The sequence below is a fragment of the Haliotis asinina genome, chromosome 4 (genome assembly GCF_037392515.1).
Source record: "Haliotis asinina isolate JCU_RB_2024 chromosome 4, JCU_Hal_asi_v2, whole genome shotgun sequence".
NCBI lineage: Eukaryota > Metazoa > Mollusca > Gastropoda > Lepetellida > Haliotidae > Haliotis > Haliotis asinina.
The window spans coordinates 18,939,041-18,961,019 of record NC_090283.1 but is presented as its reverse complement, the minus strand read 5'-3'; the positions used below and the strand labels follow the sequence as shown (position 1 = coordinate 18,961,019).

Sequence of the window (21,979 nt, the reverse complement as noted above, 5' to 3'; positions counted from 1 at the left end):
TAAATTTGCCTAGAGTCTTACATGCCCAGAAGGCGATGGCTCAAGGGCCAATCTGGTAGGATTTATCTCTTTGGGATATTTTCCTGCTTGAGTATACCCTCCTAGTATCCTTGGTGCCGTGTGCTGGAGACCCGCATACAGTAGGCATTGTCCTCGTTGACACTCCGTGGTGGGTGGGGAGCTAGGAGGGTGAATCATATTCAATACCACCATGGCACCCCCACTGAAAAAACGTTCGTATGAATCTGATGATTCAGTATCTTCTGAGAATGAAATTCAAGAAGTTCTCCCAAATCCTGATCATTGGTCACGCTTTTTGGTCATGTGTGCACCAAATGATGGTCCACTAAAATTGAATCCTTTAGCCATTTCTAAAGGTATAGAAGGTTTAGCTGGCGATGTCAAAGAAATCAAGAAGCTACGTTCTGGATCTCTTCTGATCGAGTGTAAAAAGAAAAGCCAGTCACAAATACTTCTTTCAACCAAATCACTGGCTAATGTTCCTGTGGAGGTGTCCCCTCACAGAACACTCAATAGTTGTAAAGGCATTGTCCGTGATGTGGGACGTTGCCTTTCAGATATGGATGAGAGTGACATCAGTTCAGAATTACGCTCACAAGGTGTAACTGCTGTTAAGCGGTTCACTTACAAAAGAGAAAATTACATCGTAAAGACCAATACCTATTTATTTACATTTGGTCTTCCAACACGTCCGGAATCATTGAAGGCTGGTTATCGTCACTTAAGGGTTAATACTTACATCCCAAATCCCCTGAGGTGCTACAGATGTGAGAAATATGGCCATGGTTCTAAATCATGCCGTAGTCCGGCTGCTTGTCATCGATGTGGAGGCACCTGTGAAGATGGCAAACTCTGTGATAAACCTCAAGCGTGTGTAAACTGCTCTGGAAATCATCCTTCGTCGTCCAGAACATGCCCTACATGGGAACTCCAGTCAAAAATTTCGAAAATAAAACATGAACGAAATGTCTCTTTCCTAGAAGCAAGGAAACTTGTACTAGCTCTTGAAAAACCAGGCCCATCTTATGCAGCTGCTGCTTCAGTCTCAATTCCAACTTCTAGATCGGTTTCATATCAGTCCGTATGTTGTCAAACTGATTATACATGGATGGAATCCACTGCTCCGATCCTTACTACATCTCCTCGACAGTCATCTAGTTCTTCATCTCAAACGGATGATCCATCTACAGTTGTCTCACACTCGCCGACGACTTCAACAGTGAACCTGCAGTCGGTACCGAAACCATCGTCTGATTTGAAAACGACAACCAAAAACTCTGACCATTCTAATCGTTCTGATCGTATTCCAAAGGGTCAGCGTGACCCTGTACGGATACAGAATCGTTTTCAAACCTTAGAGGACATGGATGTATCTCCTCTCCCTCATCGGCGCACCACCAGTAATTCGCCTAGAAAAGGGAAACACAGATCCCCTGTACAGCCACCTTTAACATGAGCGTTTCTAGTTCAATTATTCAATGGAATTGCTGAGGTCTTAGGACCAATCTCAATGATTTGCATTTATTGATACAAGATTATAAGCCATCAGCAATATGTCTGCAGGAGACTTACCTTAAAGAAACTGATAACTTTGATTTACGTCAGTACAGTACCTACAATTCCTTCTCACCACCAGGGACTAAAGCTACTGGTGGATCTTCAATTTTCGTTCGACAGGGTGTGATTCATAGCCCTGTTTTACTTCATACCAATCTTCAGGCTGTTGCAGTTAGAATAACGCTGCACATTGTTTTTACTTTGTGCTCTCTTTACATTTCCCAAGCATCGTTGCTTCAATTAACTGATCTTCAAGCACTTTACGACCAACTTCCAAAGCCCTGCATCATTATGGGTGATCTCAATGGTCATAACCCACTATGGGGAAGTGTGCATACAAGCAATATAGGAAGGTTACTTGAAGAGTTCATTTCAAATAATGATTTATGCATCTATAACGATGGCTCTCACACTTATCTACATCCTGGGAATGGTACTTATTCTAGTCTTGATTTATCTGTCACTGACTCAATCCTCCTGAATGAATTTGAATGGTCCGTCCATGACGATCTTTGTGGAAGTGATCACTTTCCTACAGTTCTAACATCTGTAACCCCTTCTGATGTTCCTCCGTCATCCAGATGGAATTTTAAGAAGGCTAACTGGCCTTTATATGAAGCTCTCTGTGCTGACAAACTTAAACCTGAACTTTTCACTGATGTTGCTGACGCTATAAAGTGTTTTACTGATGAGGTGAACAACATTGCCAATGAGTGTATCCCTAAGTCCTCTGCAACTCCACATATTAGAAAACCGTGGTTCAACGATGATTGCAAACAGGCTCGGAAGGCACGGAAAAAAGCTGAACATTATTTCCGCCGCCATCCTATGGTCCACAATTTGAACAAATATAAAATTCTTAATGCTAAAGCTCGGCGTACTCGGCGTAAGCAAAGTAAACGCCATACTTGGCGAACGTATGTATCAAAGATCAATGCACGTACGCCGATATCAAAAGTATGGAACATGATTCAGAAAATCAAGGGTAAGGGCACTAAATCCAGCATTCAACACCTTCAAGATGGTGATCAGCTACTGACAAACAAATCCGACATCGCAAATAAACTAGGTGAAACCCTCGCCAAACACTCCTCTTCTTCAAATTATGTGCCTGAATTTCAGAAATATAAAAGTCAGCAAGAAAAGAAAGCTATAAATTTCAGTTCAAATAATGGTGAAGATTATAATGAAATATTCTCTATTCATGAGCTTCATACTGCTCTTGAACAAGCTCATGATACTGCTACAGGAGCTGATCATATACATCATCAACTCCTGAAACACTTACCAGAATCTTGCTTAGAAACCCTTTTAAATATATTTGATGACATTTGGACTTCGGGAAAATTTCCGTCTTCATGGCGAGATGCTATTGTAGTCCCAATCCCTAAACCTGGACATGATCATACTGATCATTCAAATTATCGACCAATTTCTCTCACAAGCTGTGTTTGCAAAACCATGGAACGAATGATAAACAATAGACTAGTTTGGTACTTAGAGACCAATAACCTCATAACAGATATTCAGTGTGGTTTTCGTAAAAACAGAAGTACCAGTGATCACTTAGTGCGTTTAGAATCATTTGTCAAAAACGCTATAATTAATAAACAACATGCAGTCTCTATATTTTTTTATTTAGAAAAAGCCTATGACACTACATGGAAATATGGCATTTTGAAAGATTTGCATGACTTTGGACTGCGAGGCCAATTGCCTCAATTTATTTCCAACTTTTTAAATGACAGACAATTTCAAGTCCGAGTGGGTTCTACCCTGTCTGATCATTATAATCTGGATCAGGGTGTCCCACAAAGCAGTATTTTATCTGTCACTTTATTTAGCATTAAAATCAACAGTTTATCTAAGGTTTTAAATGATTCGATTGATGGATCACTTTTTGTTGATGATTTTAATATTTCTTGTCGCGGTAAAAATATGCGTACTATTGAAAGACAACTGCAGTTGTGTTTAAACAAAATTAACAAGTGGTGTCTTGAAAACGGTTTTAAATTTTCTAAATCGAAAACTAATTGTATACATTTTTGTAGAAGATATAAACTGCATAAGGACCCTGAACTATTTCTCAATGGCACTCCCATCAAAGTGGTAAAGGAAGCTAAGTTCTTAGGTATAGTTTTTGACTTGCATTTAACCTTTTTACCGCATATTAAGTCCCTTAAAACTAAATGCCTGAAGGCCCTTGACTTGTTGAAAGTCATTTCTAAATGTAAGTGGGGAGGGGATCAAGCTACTCTCCTGCAACTTTATCGATCATTGATACGTTCAAAACTTGATTACGGCTGCATCGTCTATGGCGGAGCCTGCAAAAGCAACCTAAAACTTTTAGATTCTGTTCACAATCAAGGTCTAAGACTTTGTCTTGGCTCATTTCGAACTTCACCCGTCGACAGCCTGTACGTTGAGGCTGATGAACCATCTCTTAAACAACGCCGTATAAAATTATCTTTACAGTATATAACCAAATTATATTCCAACGAGTCAAACCCTGCATTTAACTGTGTCTTTAAACCTCTGTATGAGGATTTGTATAACAAGAAGTCTTCCCTTGTTCCGCCTCTTGGACTAAGAGTGAAACCTTTCCTTTCTGCTACTGGCATAGCGCTAGACAACATAGCTCCCTCCCGTCTGATTTCCTCTCCTCCTTGGCAGTTGGTTAGGCCACAAGTAGACCTTACACTGACTACATTTAAAAAAATCAGAAACTAATGAATTACAATATAAACAAGAATATAATCAACTAAAAAATAAATATAGCAATTACAAATCCTTATTTACAGACGGATCCAAGGACAGTGGCGCAGTGGCTTGTGCTACTGTCATTGGATCTAAAACAATATCTTCTAGATTACCCGATAGCAGTTCAATTTTCACGGCTGAAGCAAACGCCATATTGATGGCTCTTAAATATATTCAAAGACACCCTAAACATCAACCATATATAATCTATTCAGACTCTCTTTCTTGCCTTGAGGCGATTAAAAACGTATCATGTAAACATCCACTTTTAATAGAAATTATTGAATTATATAATGATCTTGCTACTGGCCAGTACGACATCGTCTTTTGTTGGTTACCCAGCCACTTTGGTATTACTGGGAACACAATGGCCGATCGTGCTGCGAAGGTAGCACTCAACAAATCTGTGACACCACTTCTTATCCCCTAATCTGATTATAAAGCTGTTATCAGATCTTATATCCGGGATATCATGCAGAAGAGGTGGGACACTCAAGTAGGTATCAATAAATTACATGCGGTAAAACCCTATGTTGGTTACACCTAGTTGGGATGTCAGTCCAGATTTGAAGAGGTCATCATCCGACGATGCCGTATTGGCCACACCAGGTATACACATCAATACCTATTGAAAGGTGAAGATCCTCCGTTTTGTATCCCTTGTGATGAACGAATCACAGTCAAGCATCTCTTGCTTGACTGTGTTGAGTATTCCATCACAAGGGATAAATATTTTACATCACGAACTTTGCAGGATCTTTTTATTAATCATAGTTCTCATTTAACTATTGCTTTTTTAAAAGAGTTAGATTTGTTGTCTGAGCTGTAAATAGATAAATATTTTACGACTGGAAGTTTCAATTAGTAACTGACATTGTTAGTGGCAGTATCCTCAAGGGGGGTTAAAGTACAGTGAAATTATTGTCCTCCTGAGAGGGTACATAAGCCCCATAACATTCGAAGTAAATTAAAGCTCTCCACTGTTTTACTCGTAGCATACGTGTAGTTTTAATATATGGCTAGATATGACGAAATTGCTAACGGCTGAAGGGATGATGTAAATCCAGCTAGGGTCCATGCAGGTAGCAAACGTACTGTAAGTCCCCATGGTCCCTAGTATGGTGATCTACCTTCAGTTGTTGGCAATCTATAGCCCGTTTTTATATTGTAGTGTTCTCAGTAATTAAACTGTTTTAGATATCATTACTAGATTTAAATGAATGTCTGTGATATACTAGTGATTTTGCTGTTCTTTGTCAACAGATTTTAGATTGTTTCAAGTATTATTGATATATATCATGTTTTTTTGTATTGTTCTCGTCACGATATGGCTGAGATACTGCAGATGTGACGATAAATATTAACTCACTAACTCACTCACTAGTACATTTCTTGTAAAGATATAAGTTGCTATGATATGGTGTATAATTATGTACAGGAACCACTGGCTGTTTGAATGATTAGTGCACTGGAGAGGTATCATGTCATACTTGGTCCTTGTTTTGACAGGGATGTTACACTGCAACTCATGATCCCACTTATAGCTGTGTTGGTCTTAGATACGTGTTTCGCAATAAGTGTTGATACCTTGACCCTTTGTTGTCTGTACAGAGATGTCTTAGATTTATTTCTATATTTCAAAGTGACTTAATATATGGGTTTTTTTTCGTTTTAAGATCGTACTTTTTATTTCTTTTTACCGAAGGAGTCGAGGTTACTGGCGATTCATCAAGTCCTGACATTTTAATGACAAGATCCTACTTTTATCCACATTTCCCCCTCAGTCCAAAGAAGAGGACAAATTGTTCTGATGTTCGCATTACAGCATGAAGATAATGTTCAGAGCTATCGCGCATACACGTGGCATCATCCGTAAACTGTGCTAAGAGATATTCAATATTATCTTTGCCTTTAGGCCATGGATGTTCGAGTTATTTGTGGTCATTTTCCCCAGTATCTCCACACATAATATGAACAGGTAATGGGGAGAAAGAGCCGCTTTGTCGACGGCCACTTGAAGTTTTGGAGAAATTAGAGTGAAATCCGCTTATGCAAAGTATGTAATCATAAAATGTTTAATAAAATGGTTTAACATTATTAAACGTTTTCACCCAGTTTCGAATAGAACTTCCGAAATTGAATTACACAAGTCTTGTTCTCACCTATATAAATTCTTGTCATTAATTCATTTTTATCTTTGTTTATGATGCTTTCAAGAACAGGTTTTATTCTCTTGGCGACTGCCATTTTTGTTGAAAACAGAAAGCAAAGATATTGATTCCCAGTCTTTGATATATTGTTTTGGTCTGTTTCCTTTTGATATGCAAGTACGCAGGCCTCTTCGTAGTTATGTTGGTAGCATGTCTTGTCTATATGATTCATACAAACATACAAGATGTTTGTCCAGATCTATCCATAAGAATTCTAAGAATTCTACCGTACATTCATCAGCTCCGTTTTTTTTAGGAGATAAACATCATGTGTTGGCCAATTTCCGGGTGTTATTGAGTATTTGAAGCACGGGAATGCATTTGGAACCGACGGCGTCAGCACTCGTTTACATCGAATACGGACACAGCAGTGAAGTGTCATCAGCTGGCCGTTTCAGCTGGTTCTCATGGTAGCATCTGGAGTTGCTCATTTGTGACGTCATTCTAACTTTACGTCACAATATGATTTGAATGACGTCTCCACTGTTGATAACACAACAAAACAATTGTTTACGTGTCAATACGCAGTGAATAGTCTTTCAGTTTCCGGGAATCTAATACCATTTAATCATGTTTTTCAACCAATCAGATTACAGAACACATTAACTTTTGGTTTACAATTTAAGTTATTTTCACTTGAGTGAACCACTGAAAGAACGTCGTTTTATGTCTGCTCACCTCCAAGGTATTTTGACATTTTATTTTATGAACCTATCATTCCATAATTACTTTCAAATTCTTCATGGGAGAGCACCCCATTTGAGTTACAGAGGCCTTTATTAAAAGGACACCTTTCGCATATCAGTTTCATATGATAAACCTGGACTGTTTACATCGACAGTAGTAAACACAGCTTTCCAAAATGGATTTACAACAGAGAAAACCGTCAATATTTGGTCTAATGAAATTAAATCTTGAACAGGTACGTTGCTTGGGTTGATAGAGGTTGTTCTACAATAGCTTGGTGAGTTAAGAGTCTACATTCTTCCTTTTCTGTTGATGATCCGGAGGTGTGCTAGCCTAGCAATGAAAGTTAACCGCAGTACCTCAAAGACGACTTCCTACCACGCCAGTTTAAAGTTAATTGTGGAAATAGTCTGATCTTGTTGCCAGTTATTTCAGCGATCCAAACTGCCTTTGTTTTTGTTTTTTCTTTTCTTTTCTTTTTTTCTCTCTCATTAGAACAACTTGTACGCGATCAGCATTTAAGCTCCTGGTCATATATAACCATCTGAGGAATACATGCCCAAATGACACTTGATAACATAAATGTTGTTTCAAACTAGAGGATGGGTAGGTGATCAGAAAACCCTCCCCAAACTATAGAGAGTATACATCCGCTCCAAACGTGATTAAGGCTGGAAAGCACGTAAAGGTTCCAAGAATGGTGATCCAACAGGTGCTAGTTCCACTATCATTTGTCCCAGAACACTATCTCCGGTAACTATTGGTTACTACTACTTGGGCTGTCAGTCCAGATTTGAGGTGATCGTTGTATTGATTAATCGACATGTACACGTGAACATTTATTAAATACGGAAATCCTCCGTTCTGTTCCCATTGTGATGAGAGAATCCGAGCTAAGCATTTCCTGTTCAACTGTACTGACATTCCTAGATTTGAAATGAGCATCTCTGAAGGATTTTAACACTAACACTAGGTGCTGCATTTCTGAAAGAAATTGATTTGATTCGTGCATTCTGACTGTGTGAGGTAATTAATAAGTCGAATGAAAACTAGATTTGATTTTTTCGCTATACCATCAAAGGGGGTTGAACTAGCGTAAAATGATGGTACCCCAGAGAGAGTGTTTTCATCGCAAAATATGTGTACTTTCATGTTTAGCTAATTTGGAGCACAATCGCAAACGGCTGAAGAGAATCAAATCCAGTGTAAATCCAGCTGGGGTCCTTGCAGGACTGTATGTCCCCTTGGTCCTTGACATGGTGATTTACCTTCAGGTGCTGCCTGGTTTTTCTATTGCATTGTTAATTTTGATGATTTCTTTTTTGGTTGCATGCTATTTCCAAACCTACTTTACTGTATTACTTGTGAAAGTCGTAATGTGGCGGCTAGTATAATACCGACTGACACACTGACTCTTAAGTTTAAATTTTCAAATGTCGTCGTGCTTAAATAATTGTCTATGGTTCCATATATCAAGGATATATATTCATATTGTATGTACCAAAAGACTTTTCTATGATATGAAATACTGGGTTCTCGTGGGTTTGTTTTCACAATAATTTCAGCCACTGACATCACGGCTCATACTACCTCAGCACGTTTCCATCTAACCTTCCGTTAAACAAACGCGTTGTTTTCTTCAACCCACTGCCAATTTTACAGGTAATATGAGAAGTAGAAAAGGGCTTCAGTCACATTTTGAGCCGTTTAGCAGTTGCTTAAATGTTGTCATACACGCCATGCTGTATATTGTTACTCTTTACGGGATTATTGGGTTTCGCATCCTGTGCAATGAAGCTCCTGATCATGAGCTTCTCTGGAGGTCCGGAGACGTACCTGTGCATTAAAACCTTGCAGAAATAACTTTTCATGTTTTCACTTTCCCATGGATAATTGAAGATCACACTAGCATTAATAAAAACCTGCTCAACATAAATAAAGGATTTAGACATTTCACAAATAAAGAGAACGGTTTGCAAGAAAACAGGGCAACCGTCCTTCCTTTTCTCAGGAACAAAAGCAGCCATTACGTTTGGGAGACCGTTAGCTTGGAATGGCTAAATGTGAGTTGTGATGGAGCATGGAACAATAATCACTCATACTCTATCTATTCATATCATAAAACTGTCCAAACTGCTCCTAAACAACACCCGTGGCGAGCCACCTCCTCGTGGTGGGTGCTGGGTAACGCCAGGAGCTCGCCAACACCCCCGTTGTGGACCTGGGGGGATATTTGGTCCACCAACCCGTTTGCTGTGGGTTGCATTCCCGTCACCATCACAGCCCAGAAAACACTCAACACGAGTAAAGGAATTGTAAGAGACCATGATCGATTACTCGCTGACATGTCGGAATTAGACATCACTTCTGAGATGAGAGATCAGGGTGTACTCTATATGAAACATTTTTCAACTCGTAGAAATGAAACCATTAACACCAACACATATCTGTCTTCTTTTTCTTTACCTTCTGTTCCAAAAACACTCAAGGCAGGCTACTGCAATCTAAATGTTGACACATACATTCCCAATCCTCCCAGGTGCTTCAAACGCCAAAAGTTTGGCCATGGAGTAAACTCGTGCACCTTGTCTGTTGTATGTGCTCACTGCAGTGAAAAGACCCACACAACAGAAGATTGTAACAGTAATGTTAAAAAGTGTGTCAACTGTACAGGGAATCACCCATCGTACTCTAAGGACTGTCCTGTTTGGAAACAGCAAATGGCAATTAATAAAATAAAGTTCACTCAAAACATCAGCTTTGCTGATGCAAATAGACAAGTTCTAAGCTCGTGACAAACAAAAGCTATGTTTCCATTGCCAAAAGAACTCCTGAAACAACATCTAGCATAGTTACTGTATCTGCCAGCTGTCAGACAGACGTAACTTGGGTGAAAAATATGGATCACTTGAAGACATGGACGTATCTGAAATCCATACTCTGATTTCAAAGTCAGCATTACAACTTACATCCGTGATCTGATGTAGAAAAAGTGGGACGCCCAGGTGGGTGTAAATACATTACATGAAATAAAACCGTACATTGGTTACACCTACTTGGGTTGTCAGTCCAGATTTGAAGAGGTTATTTTACGAAGATGTCGTATTGGCCACACAAGATATACACATTAATATTTGTTTGAAGGTGAGGATCCTCCGTTTTGTACCTCTTGTGATGAAACAATCACAGTCAAGCATGTTTTGTTTGACTGTGTTGAATATTCCATCACAAGGGATAACTATTTTAATTCACAAACTATGAAGGATCTTTTTAATAACACGAGGTCGCATTTAATCATTGCAATTTTAAAAGAATTAGATTTATTAACTGAATTGTAAATACATAAATATTTTATTATTGGAAGTTTAAATTCGTAACTGTGCTTGTTAGTGGCTGTATCCTCAAAGGGGGTTCAAGTACTGTAAAACAATTGTCCGCTATCTTAGTATACGTGTTCTTTTAAATGTCTGGCTAGATGGATGCTATGTGACGTTAAATATTAACTCACTCACTCACATAAATTGCTAGCCACTGAGGGGGTGGTGTAAATCCAGCTAGGGTCCATGCATGTAACAAAAGTACTGTAAGTCCCCATGGTCCCTAGTATGGTGATCTACCGTCAGTTCTTGGCAATCTATAGCCCATTTTTATATTGTATTCTCCTCTATAGATAAGCTGTTTAAGGTATAATTGCTAGTTTTACGTTCTTTTCTCTCATACTCTAGTTGTTTTACTGTCCTTTGTGGACGGGTTTTTATAATGCTAATATATTCCATTTCAGTGTTGTGTTCCCGTCACGATATGGCTGAAAGTGACGTTAAATATTAACTCACTCACTCACTCACTCACGTATCTGAAAACGTCCATTCTAGGGCACATAGCTTGTCGCCCTCTAAAAAGTGCGGGGTAGATCCCCAATAAATGCCCCCAAAAGATAGTTTATTCCAACAATATTATACAGTGGAATTGCAGAGGACTGAAGACTAACGTACATGAAGTACAGCTATTAGACCATGATTTTATACCTTCAGCGATCTGTCTCCAAGAGACATATTTAAAACAGACAGATGCATTTGATCTTCGTCGTTTTAATGCTAATCATTGTTTTTCACCTCCGGGTGATAAGGCCACAGAAGGATTATCCATTCTAGTCAGACAAAACGTTATTTAAAGCCCTGTTTTACTTACTACTAATCTTAAGGCCGTTGCAGTGCGACTAAATTTGCACGTTGTGTTTACATTATGCTCTCTCTATATCTCTCCGTCTTTGACGTTTCACAAAACCGATCTTCAAGCTCTGTATGACCAACTCCCGAAGACCTGTATTATAATGGGAGATTTAAACGGCCACAATCCACTCTGGGGAAGTGTGACTACAAACGCTAAAGTTACATTACTGGAGGATTTTTGTTTTGATAATGATTTATGTATTTATAATGATGGTTCCAACACATACTTACACCTCGACCTGTCACTCACAAATTCAGAACGACTCAATGAATTTGAATGGTCAGTCCACGATGACCTCTGTGGAAGTGACCATTTTCCTACTATAGTAAAACATAACTCCATTTGATGTGCCTCCATCATCAAGGCGCAATTTTAAAAAGGCTAACTGGACTTTATATGAAACACTGTGTGCTGAAAAACGTAAACCTGAACGTTTTATTGACGTTCCTGATGCTATTAAATACTTTTCTGATGAATTGAATTCCATTGCTGATGAGTGTATACCAAATCCCTCTGGAGTTCCACGTATTCGAAAACCATGATTCAACGATGACTGCAAACGACCTAGGAAGGCAGGGGAAAAAGCAGAACATTATTTCCGTCGCCATCTTATGGTTCATAACTTAAATAAATTTACAATTTTAAATGCTAAAGCACGGCGTACTTTTAAACAGAACAAACGCCAATCTTGGCAAAATTATGTATCTAAAATAAATTCTCGGACACCCATGTCCAAGGTATGGAACATGGTCCAGAAAATTGAAGGTAAAGGTACTAAATCTACTGTCCATCATCTTAAACATGGAGATCAATTACTAACTGATGAATCAGATAGTGCAAATAAACTGGGCGAAACTCTCGCTAAACACTCTTCCACTTATAATTATATACCTAAATTCCATCAGTACCAAAAACAACAAGAAAAGAAAACTGTTAATTTCAATTCAGATAATAGGGAAGAGTATAATGAAACATAAACTCCATACTGCTCTTTATCAAGCTCATGACACTGCTACAGGAACTGATAACATACATTATCAACTCCTGAAGCACTTACCAGAATCCTGTTTAGAGACGATGTTGTTTATATTTGATGATATTTAGACTTCCGGGACTTTCCTTCTTCATCGTCACGCTGTAGTAGTACCAATACCTAAACCTGGACGTGATCATTCGGATCCGTCAAATTTCATTAACAGACGGCACACGTTGCGAGCCACCTCCTCGTGGGGCACCCGTGGCGAGCCACCTCCTCGTGGGGCACCCGTGGCGAGCCACCTCCTCGTGGTGGGTGTTGGGTAAGGCGAAGAGCTCGCCGACACCCCCGTAGTGGACCCGGGAGAATATTTGGTCCACCAACCCGTTTGCCGTCAGTTGCGGCCCTGTGTCGGCGGAGGGGATCCTGGTGGTTGAGGGCAATAGGGACCTGTAACCGTGTTCCTGTTGCTCAATACACCACTTTGGCCCTGACTTCGCCTAGACGGGTGGTCACGCCAAGCCCTGTGCGTGGATTATTCATGTAATTGCACAGATTTGATTTTGTACTGTTTCAATTTTGGCCTTGGCTGTTTCTTTCACATAACACTTTTAGATTTGAAAACTGATGTTATTAACTTTGCCTAGAGTCTTATGCCCAGAAGGCGGTGGCTCATGGGTCAGTCTGGTGGATTGATTAATTTTGAATTAATCTTCTGCTGGAGTATACCATTCCAGTATCCTTGGTGCTGCCAGTCGAAGAGCCACTGGTATATAGCGTTGTCCATGTGATACTCGGTGGAGGGTGGGGAGGTGGGATGGTGAACTTTCTATTATTAACCATGACTCAACACAAAAAACATAAACGAGCACTAAATGAGTGTTTGTCCTCTGACGAGGACAGTGCTACACACAGATTAGCGGATCATGGAGTAGATGTTTGGTTGTATCTTCTATTGACGGTGAACCTCTAAAACGCAATCCATTTGCCACAGCAAAAGCAATTTATGGAATGCTTGAGGATGTCCAAGCTGTTTCAAAAATTAGATCTGGGTTTCTCATCATAGAGTGTAAAACAGCGAAACAATCAGCTACCCTCATAGCTACAAAACAGCTTGCAAATACTGTAGTATCTGTTTCTCCACATAAGTCTCTGAACAGCAGCAAAGGCATCTTGAGAGAGACCAGTGGCTTGCCCACATGAGTGAAACAGACATCGCCACTGAACTACAAAATCAAGGAGTCACTCATGTCAAACGATTCACTTTTAAGAAAAATGGAGAAACTTTAAATACAAACACTTATTTGATTTCTTTTTCACAACCGAAACACCCAAAGTATATCAAAGCTGGATATTGTAATATCGAAGTGGAGCAATATATTACAAATCCACTTCGTTGTTACAAGTGTCAAAAGTTTAGTCTCGGTGCCCAATCTTGCAGTAATCGTGCAACATGCTACAGATGTGGTGAAGATCATCAAGGTTCTGACTGTTTGTCTTCTCCAAAATGTGTTAATTGTCTTGGAGACCATATGTCTTCATCAAAGTCATGTGAAATATGGAAACGTGAATATGTAATTATCAAAATCAAAACTCAATAGAATATCACCTATCATGAGGCAAAACGTTTAGTAAATGCAGCCTCGCCTCAGTCATCAAGTATAACATACTCTGCTGTCGTTGCTCGCCCTCATGCTAAATCTGTGCTGTCTGTTTCATGTCAGACAGATATCACCTGGGTTAAAGCTGACAAACAAACTTTAAGTACATCAGATTCTGCTGGTGATAAGAATCATGCCACATCAGCTTGCCAGACTGAATCACAAACAATATCTCCTGCAGTGAAAAATCCTTGTCATAAAGTAGATTATAGACAAAAATCTGATCGAGTACAAAAGGGATCACGTGATCCTGTACAAGTCTATAACAAGTTTCAACTTTTAGAAGACATGGACGTCTCTCCTCATCTCCGTGCGCGAAACAGAAGCAGTTCGCCTGGGAAGGGGAAATGTAGGTCCCCAGTACTAACAGCTGCTGTTAAATGAACAATAATTCCTTAATCCAATGGAATTGCAGAGGACTTAGGATCAATTTTAATGAAGTACAATTACTAGCACAGGATTTTAAACCATCAGCATTTAGTTTTCAAGAAACGTACTGTTCGAATTGCGTAAATACCATTCTTATCATTCTTTTTCTCCCCCTGGTGATAAAGAGTCTGGTGCATCTTCCATATTGGTGAGACATGGTGAGGTATTATTCATAGCCCTGTTCCTCTTAAAACCAATCTTCAGGCTGTTGCTGTTCGTCTTACTTTACATATAACCCTTACTCTTTGTTCCTTGTATATCTCTCCTTCTTCCATTCTCCATCAGAATGATCTTCAAGATTTGCATGACCAATCACCAAAACCCTGTATCATAATGGGTGATCTCAATGGACATAACCCATTATGGGGAAGTCCTGATACTAACAGTAAAGGGAAAGTTCTTGAAGAGTTTATATCTGATAATAATTTATGTATATTCAACAATGGCTCTGACACATATTTACATCCTGCAACGGGAACATATTCTTCCTTAGACCTGTCACTCACTGATTCAAACGTTTATAATGAGTTTGAATGGTCAGTTCATAATGATCTTTGTGGTAGTGACCATTTTCCAACAGTACTTACAGCAATGAACCCTTCCGATGATCCGCCTGTAACAAGATGGAATTTTTCAAAGGCCAGTTGGCCATTGTTTCAGGCCACCTGCCTTAAGGAAACTAAACCAGACCTTTTCATGGACGTACCTGATCCAATTAAAATGTTCTCGGACAAACTGAAACATATAGCTGATGAAACTATTCCTAAGTCCTCTGTAAATCCGCACATCCGTAAACTATGGTTTAATGATGAATGTAAACAGGCTAGGAAAATGAGGAAGAAAGCAGAAAAATACTTTTGTTTTCATCCAACTGTTCATAACTTAAATAATGTAAAAATCAGTTACGATAAAGCTCGACGAACGTTTAAACACATTAAACGTCATACTTGGAAAAATTACGTTTCCAAAATAAATTCCCATACTCCTATGTCAAGGGCATGGAATATGATCCAAAACATTAAAGGCAAGGGTTCCAAATCCAGTAGTATTCAGCATCTCAAAAATGATAATAACATGCTAACTGAAAAATCTGATATTGCAAACAAGTTGGGTGAAACTTTGGCTAAACATTCGTCCTCCTCAAATTATCATCCAAACTTCCAGACTTACCAAACACACCAAGAGAAGAAACCAGTGAATTTTAAATCTGATAATGGTGAAGATTACAATGAGGTATTTTCATTACATGAACTGCGCTATCATACTGCGCTATCACAGGCTCACGACACTGCAACAGGACTATTTCCTTAACTAGCTGCGTTTGCAAAACCATGGAGCGAATGGTGAATAATCGCTTCGTTTGGTTTTTGGAAACCAACAATCTGATTGCTTATATACAATGTGGTTTTCGTAAAAACCGAAGCACAATTGACCACCTGGTTCGTTTGGAATCATTTGTTAATAATTCTTTCATTAAAATACTACATGCAGTATCAATCTTTTTTGATCTCGAAAAAGCATATGATACTACTTGGAAGCATGGTATTTTAAAAGATTTATATTCTTTTGGGTCAGTTTCAAGTGCGTGTGGGATCAACCCTCTTAGACTACTTTCATCAAGATCAGGGTATTCCACAAGGCAGTATTTTGTCTATGACTTTATTTGGTATTAAAATCAATAGTCTTTCTAAGGTTTTAAGTGATTCGGTAGATGGATCACTATTTGGGGATGATTTTAATGTTTCTTGTAGAGGTAGAAATATGCATACAATAGAGAGGCAATTACAAATTTGTCTCAATAAAATTGAAAAATGGTCATTTGAAAACGGGTTTAAATTTTCTATAACAAAAACAAATTGTTTTGCATTTCTGATCCAGAATTATTTTTATATGGCACCCCCATCAAAGTAGTAAAGGAGGCCAAGATCTTGGGTCTTACTTTCGACTCACATCTAACTTTTCTACCCCACATTAAATCCCTTAAAACTAAATGTCTGAATGCACTTGATTTGTTAAAAGTGTTGAGTATTCCATCACAAGGGATCAGTATTTTAATTCACAATCTATGAAGGATCTTTTTAGCAATATTAGATTTTATTTAATCATTGCATTTTTAAAGGAATTAGATTCGTTAACTGAATTGTAAATGGATAAATATTTTACAATTGGAAGATTAAATTAGTAACTTAAATCGTTTGTGGCTGTACCCTTAAAGGCGGTTGAAGTACCGTAAAACTATTGTCCTCCAGAGAGGGTACTTAAGTCCAAAAACATTTCAAGTAAAATTCAGTTTTCCAGCTTTTTAATCGTAGAATAAGTGTGTTTCTACTTTATGGCTAGATTTGTCTAAATTGCTAACAGCCGAAGGGATGATGTAAATCCAACTAGGGTCCATGCAGGAAGCAAATATACTGTAAGTCCCCATGGTCCCTAGTATGGTGATCTACCTTCAGTTGTTGGCAACCTATAGCCCATTTTTATATTGTATTGTCCTCTATAGATAAATTGTTTTAGGTATAGTTACTAGGTTTATACTCTACTCTGTGATATTCTAGTTGTTTAACTATCCCTCGTTGACAGGTTTTTATAGCATCCATATATTTCATTTCAGTATTAAATGTTCTTGTCACGATATGGCTGAGATATTGCCGATGTGACGTTAAATATTAACTCACTCACTCATTAACAAACTGTGTTTGCAAGACCATGGAAGACATGATAAATAATCGACTTGTTTGGTATTTGGAAACAAATAAGTGAGTGAGTGAGTTAATATTTAACGTCACATCGGCAATATCTCAGTCGTATCGTGACGAGAACATTTAGCAGAGAAAAGGACTACATGTTTATTATAAAATCTTCGGCGAAGGACAGTAAAACAATTAGAATATCACAATTTGAATTAAAACTAGCGTGGAAAGTTAAAACTAATATCACTATCGGACAATAATACATAAATTCAGGCTTTAGATTGCCAACAACTGAAAGTATATCACCATACTAGGGACCATGGGGTGGAAACTAATAACCTCATGACAGATATACAGTGTGGTTTCCGTAAAAACAGAAGTACTGTCGATCACCTAGTGCGACTGGAATCATTTGTGAAAAACGCACTAATTAATAAACAACATGCTGTGTCTATCCTTTTGATCTCGAAAAAGCATATGACACAACCTGGAAATATGGCATTTTGAGAGATTTCGGTTTGCGAGGTCGTTTGCCTGAATTCATATTAAACTTTTTAAATGACAGACAACTTCAAGTCCGCGTAGATTCTACCCTGTCTGATCATTACAATCAGGATCAGGGTGTTCCACAAGGCAGCATTTTGTCTGTAACACGTTTTAGTATCAAGATAAATAGTTTGTCAAAAGTTTTAAATGATTCAATTGATGGATCGTTATTTGTGGATGATTTTAATATTTCTTGCCGTGGTAAAAATATGAATACAATTGTACGGCAAATGCAGCTCTGTTTAAACAATATAAATAGATAGTGTCTTGAAAACAGCTTTAAAGTTTCTAAATCCAAATCTAATTGTATACATTTTGTAGAAAATATAAACCGCATAAAGATCCTGAACTGTTTCTAAATGGATCTCCCATTAAGGTTGGAAAGGAGGCCAAGTTCTTGGGAATCCTTTTGGACTCACATTTAACGTTTCTACCACATATCGAATCCCTCAAAACTAAGTGCCTGAAAGCACTTGACTTGTTGAAAGTCGTTTCAAATTCTAAGCTACCATCCTGCAGCTTTATCGATCACTGATCCGGACAAAACTTGAATATGGCTCCATTGTATATGGTGGAGCCTGTAAAAGCAGCCTAAAACTTTTAGATTCTGTTCACCATCAAGGTCTAAGACTTTGTCTTGGCTCCTTTCGAACTTCACCTGTTGAGAGCCTGTACGCTGAGGCTAATGAGCCATCTCGTGAGCAGCGCCGTTTAAAGTTAGCTTTACAGTGTGTACAAAATTATATTCCAGAGAATCAAACCCTGCATATAATTATGTTTTCAGTTCTCTGTATGAGGATTTATACAAAAAGAAATCTTCTCTTGTTCCGCCTCTTGGTTTAAGAATAAAACCATTTCTTTCTTCGGCCCGCATTGAGCTGGAATATATAGCTCCTTCCTGTCTTCATTCGTCTGCCCCAAGTAGACCTAACATTGACCACATTTAAAAAATAAGGAACTAATGAATTACAATGTAAACAAGAATACAATCAGTTGAAACATACATATAGCAATTATAAATCCTTGTTTACAGATAGGTCCAAGGACGGTGGCGCTGTGGCTTGTGGCACTGTCATTGGATCCAGAACAATATCTTCTAGAGTGCCAGATAATAGTTCTATTTTTACAGCAGAAGCTATCGCCATATTAACAGCTCTTAAATACATTCAAAGGCACCTGAAACGTAAACAATATATAATCTATTCCGACTCTCTTTCTTCCCTTTAGGCTATTAAAAATATTTCTTGTAAACATCCACTTTTAATAGAAATTATTGAATTGTATAATAATCTTGCTACTGGCCAATACGACCTCGTCTTTTGTTGGTTACCCAGCCATGTAGACATTTCCGGCAACGCAATGGCCGATCTTGCAGTTAAGGCAGCACTCAACAAATCTGTGACACCACTTCTTATTCCATACAGTGATTATAAAGTTAGTATTAGAACTTACATCCGTGATCGGATGCAGAAGAAGTGGGACAACCATGTAGGTATAAATAAATTACATGTAGATATAAATAAATTACATGTAATAAAACCGTATATTGGTTACACCTACTTGGACTGTCAGTCCAGATTTGAAGAGGTTATTTTACGACGATGTCGTATTGGCCATACTAGATATACTCATGCGCACCTGTTGAAAGATGAGGATCCTCCGTTTTGTAACCCTTGTGATGAGAGAGTCACGGTCAAGCATATTCCGCTTAACTGTGCTGAATTCTCCATCACAAGGGATATGTAATTTACAGTTAAAATCAATTTAGGATCTTTTTACCAGCGTTAATTCTCATTTAATTATTGGGTTTTTTTTAAAAAAAGAAATTGATTTTTGGTTGAATTTTGAATATGATAATGTGTAAATATATGTATTTTACTGATTGGTAGTTTGGATTAGTAACTTGAATTGTTTAGTGGTTGTACCTTCAAAGGGGGTTGAAGGATTGTAAAATTATTGTCCTGCTGAGAGGGTACGTAAGTCCACAAACATTCAAAGTAAATTCTAAATTTCCAGGTTTTTAATCGTAGAATAATTATCTTTTTATTGTATGGCTAGATTTCCCAAATTGCTGACGGCTGAAGTGATGGTGTAAATTCAACTACTGTCCATGCATATAGCAAAAGTACCGTAAGTCCCCATGGTCCCTAGTATGGTGAAAAAAAATTCATTGGTTCCAAAAATATGCAAGATTATAGGTCTTATTTGAAAAAAGCAGGAACGTAAGTCCAAACACATTCTCAGTAAATTTAAGTCTACCAGGTTTTTAATCGAAGTATTCATGTTATTTTAATTTTGGCTAACTTTTTGTACAATCGCCAGCAGCTGAAGGGAGGGTGTAAATCCAACTAGGGTCCATGTACGTAGCAAAGGTACTGTAAGTCCCCATGGTCCCTATTGTGGTGATCTACCTCATTAGTTTTAACTTTCCATGCTTGTTTTAATTGAAATTGTGATATTCTAGTTGTTTTACTGTCCTTCGTTGACAGGTGTTTATAATGTACATATGATCTTTTTCATTGTCGAATGTTCTCGTCAAAATATGGCTGAGATATTGCCGATGTGACGTTAAATATTAACTCACTCACTCACTGTTACAAAACAAAAGGAAAAAAACAACAACATACCAACAAAGTTAATTAATTCGAACTTCTACTTCTTTTCAGAGATAACAGTTCAATCAACAACGATGCTGAGGCCTCGACTCCACTGGCGACATTTTGTATTGCTCATGTGCGGCTTGGTACTGACAGCATACGTCTACTTGATCACAGGAGTGAAGCGACCTATAACTAAAAATGTATTTCACGGACTGAGGGATGAAGCCAAACCTTCACTAGAATACACTCCCACTGGCTCAAAAATAGAATCTATTCCTGAGGACTATTTCGTTAAGCCACGATGGGAAAATAAATATTTCATCTACGACTGTTCCCAGGGTGGCTGTGGTGGGCTTGCGGACAGAGAAGAAGGAATTGTAGGTGCTTATATGATTTCACAAGTACTTAGCAGGAAGTTCAAAGTCAACATGCTGGTACCATGTGATATCAGGAATTTCTTCCAGCCAAACAAAGTTGACTGGATTCTCCAAAATTCTGAAATAAATGGTCTGAAAAGTAGTAGGTACAAGCGACTTAACGAAGACGCATTTGAACTACGTCAGGAAATTGCAAAATCTCTTGATTTAGAAAAAGAATTTCCTTCTGACGTCACATATTTCACTGTGAATCAGGACCTGGTTAACTATCTAAAACTGCATCCGCTTTTTAAAAGTCTTCGATGGGCATATAATCAGACAACAAATGACATATACAATATTGTTTTACGACGACTGTTTAGAATGAGACCCGAAATTCAGAAAAGGTTTGATGATTTCCAAACATTAGCCCGTGACAAAGGGAGAAAACTCGTGTGTGCACATATTCGAGTAATGAAGAACCCTACTATTCCGGGTGAGAATCATAGACCCACACCCTTGAATGTTAGTTTAGTGTGGAACTTCCTTAGACAGTATAATAACAGCGCCCTCTATCGGATTTTCGTGGCCACAGACTCCCAGGACGTGCGACAGGATGCGAAGAAGCTGTTTCCTAGTGTCATCCAAGATTTGGAGGGAGATATCGTTCATATTGATCTTAACAATCACGGAAAAGATGACAAATGCGGGGGTTTTGCTAAAGTGATTCTTGATCAACGGACGATGTCATCATGTGACGTATTCTTTATGACAGACAGCGGACTTGGCCGTATCGCAGCCATGATGAGAGGAACAGACAAAGGCCTGTATTGTATGACCAGCAATTCCGCATACAGCAAGTGTCCCTTTGACGATAAAGGTTTATTTCCACAGAACTGGTTCACAGGCGCTCGTATCATGGAAAGGATCAGAAATTAAAATTTGTTTTGACGATGGTCATTCCACTTTCCTTCACAATTTAGTGAAATGTGAAGCATTTCGTTTCGGAGGCGATTTAATCCTCGCAAAGACCATAGCACTCTGTAGGGGCGCCAGTTTAATACCTGCCTGCCGACACTCACACACTTGGCGAGAGACTCATTCTGTTACTTACGAGAAGTTCTCTGATAAAACTCACTCCTATCTGGACTCATGCACATTTTCAGCACTTAGAATCACAAAAACAGGTCTGAATACACAGTTTTCAAAGTTTCTTCTGACAATGCAATTTGCACACCACTTAGAATCACACAAAC

At 38.5% G+C, this 21,979-nt stretch overlaps 2 protein-coding genes across 2 annotated transcripts; both read left to right on the top strand.

Annotated features, from left to right (window-relative positions):
* Positions 1–211: 211 nt before the first annotated feature.
* Positions 212–1,477, top strand: LOC137280823 (uncharacterized). Its single transcript, XM_067812022.1, has one exon. The coding sequence runs from the start codon at positions 212–214 to the stop codon at positions 1,475–1,477; it is 1,266 nt and encodes a 421-aa protein (XP_067668123.1).
* Positions 1,478–20,456: 18,979 nt separating this feature from the next.
* LOC137280821 (uncharacterized) lies at positions 20,457–21,662 on the top strand. Its single transcript, XM_067812021.1, has one exon. It carries the CDS (start codon positions 20,457–20,459, stop codon positions 21,660–21,662), a length of 1,206 nt encoding a protein of 401 aa, XP_067668122.1.
* Positions 21,663–21,979: the final 317 nt, after the last annotated feature.

What these genes read in the sequence shown, in the direction of transcription:
- LOC137280821 (XM_067812021.1), top strand. Translation starts at nt 20,457, where the DNA reads ATGCTGAGGCCTCGACTCCACTGGCGACATTTTGTATTGCTCATGTGC.
- LOC137280823 (XM_067812022.1), top strand. Translation starts at nt 212, where the DNA reads ATGGCACCCCCACTGAAAAAACGTTCGTATGAATCTGATGATTCAGTA.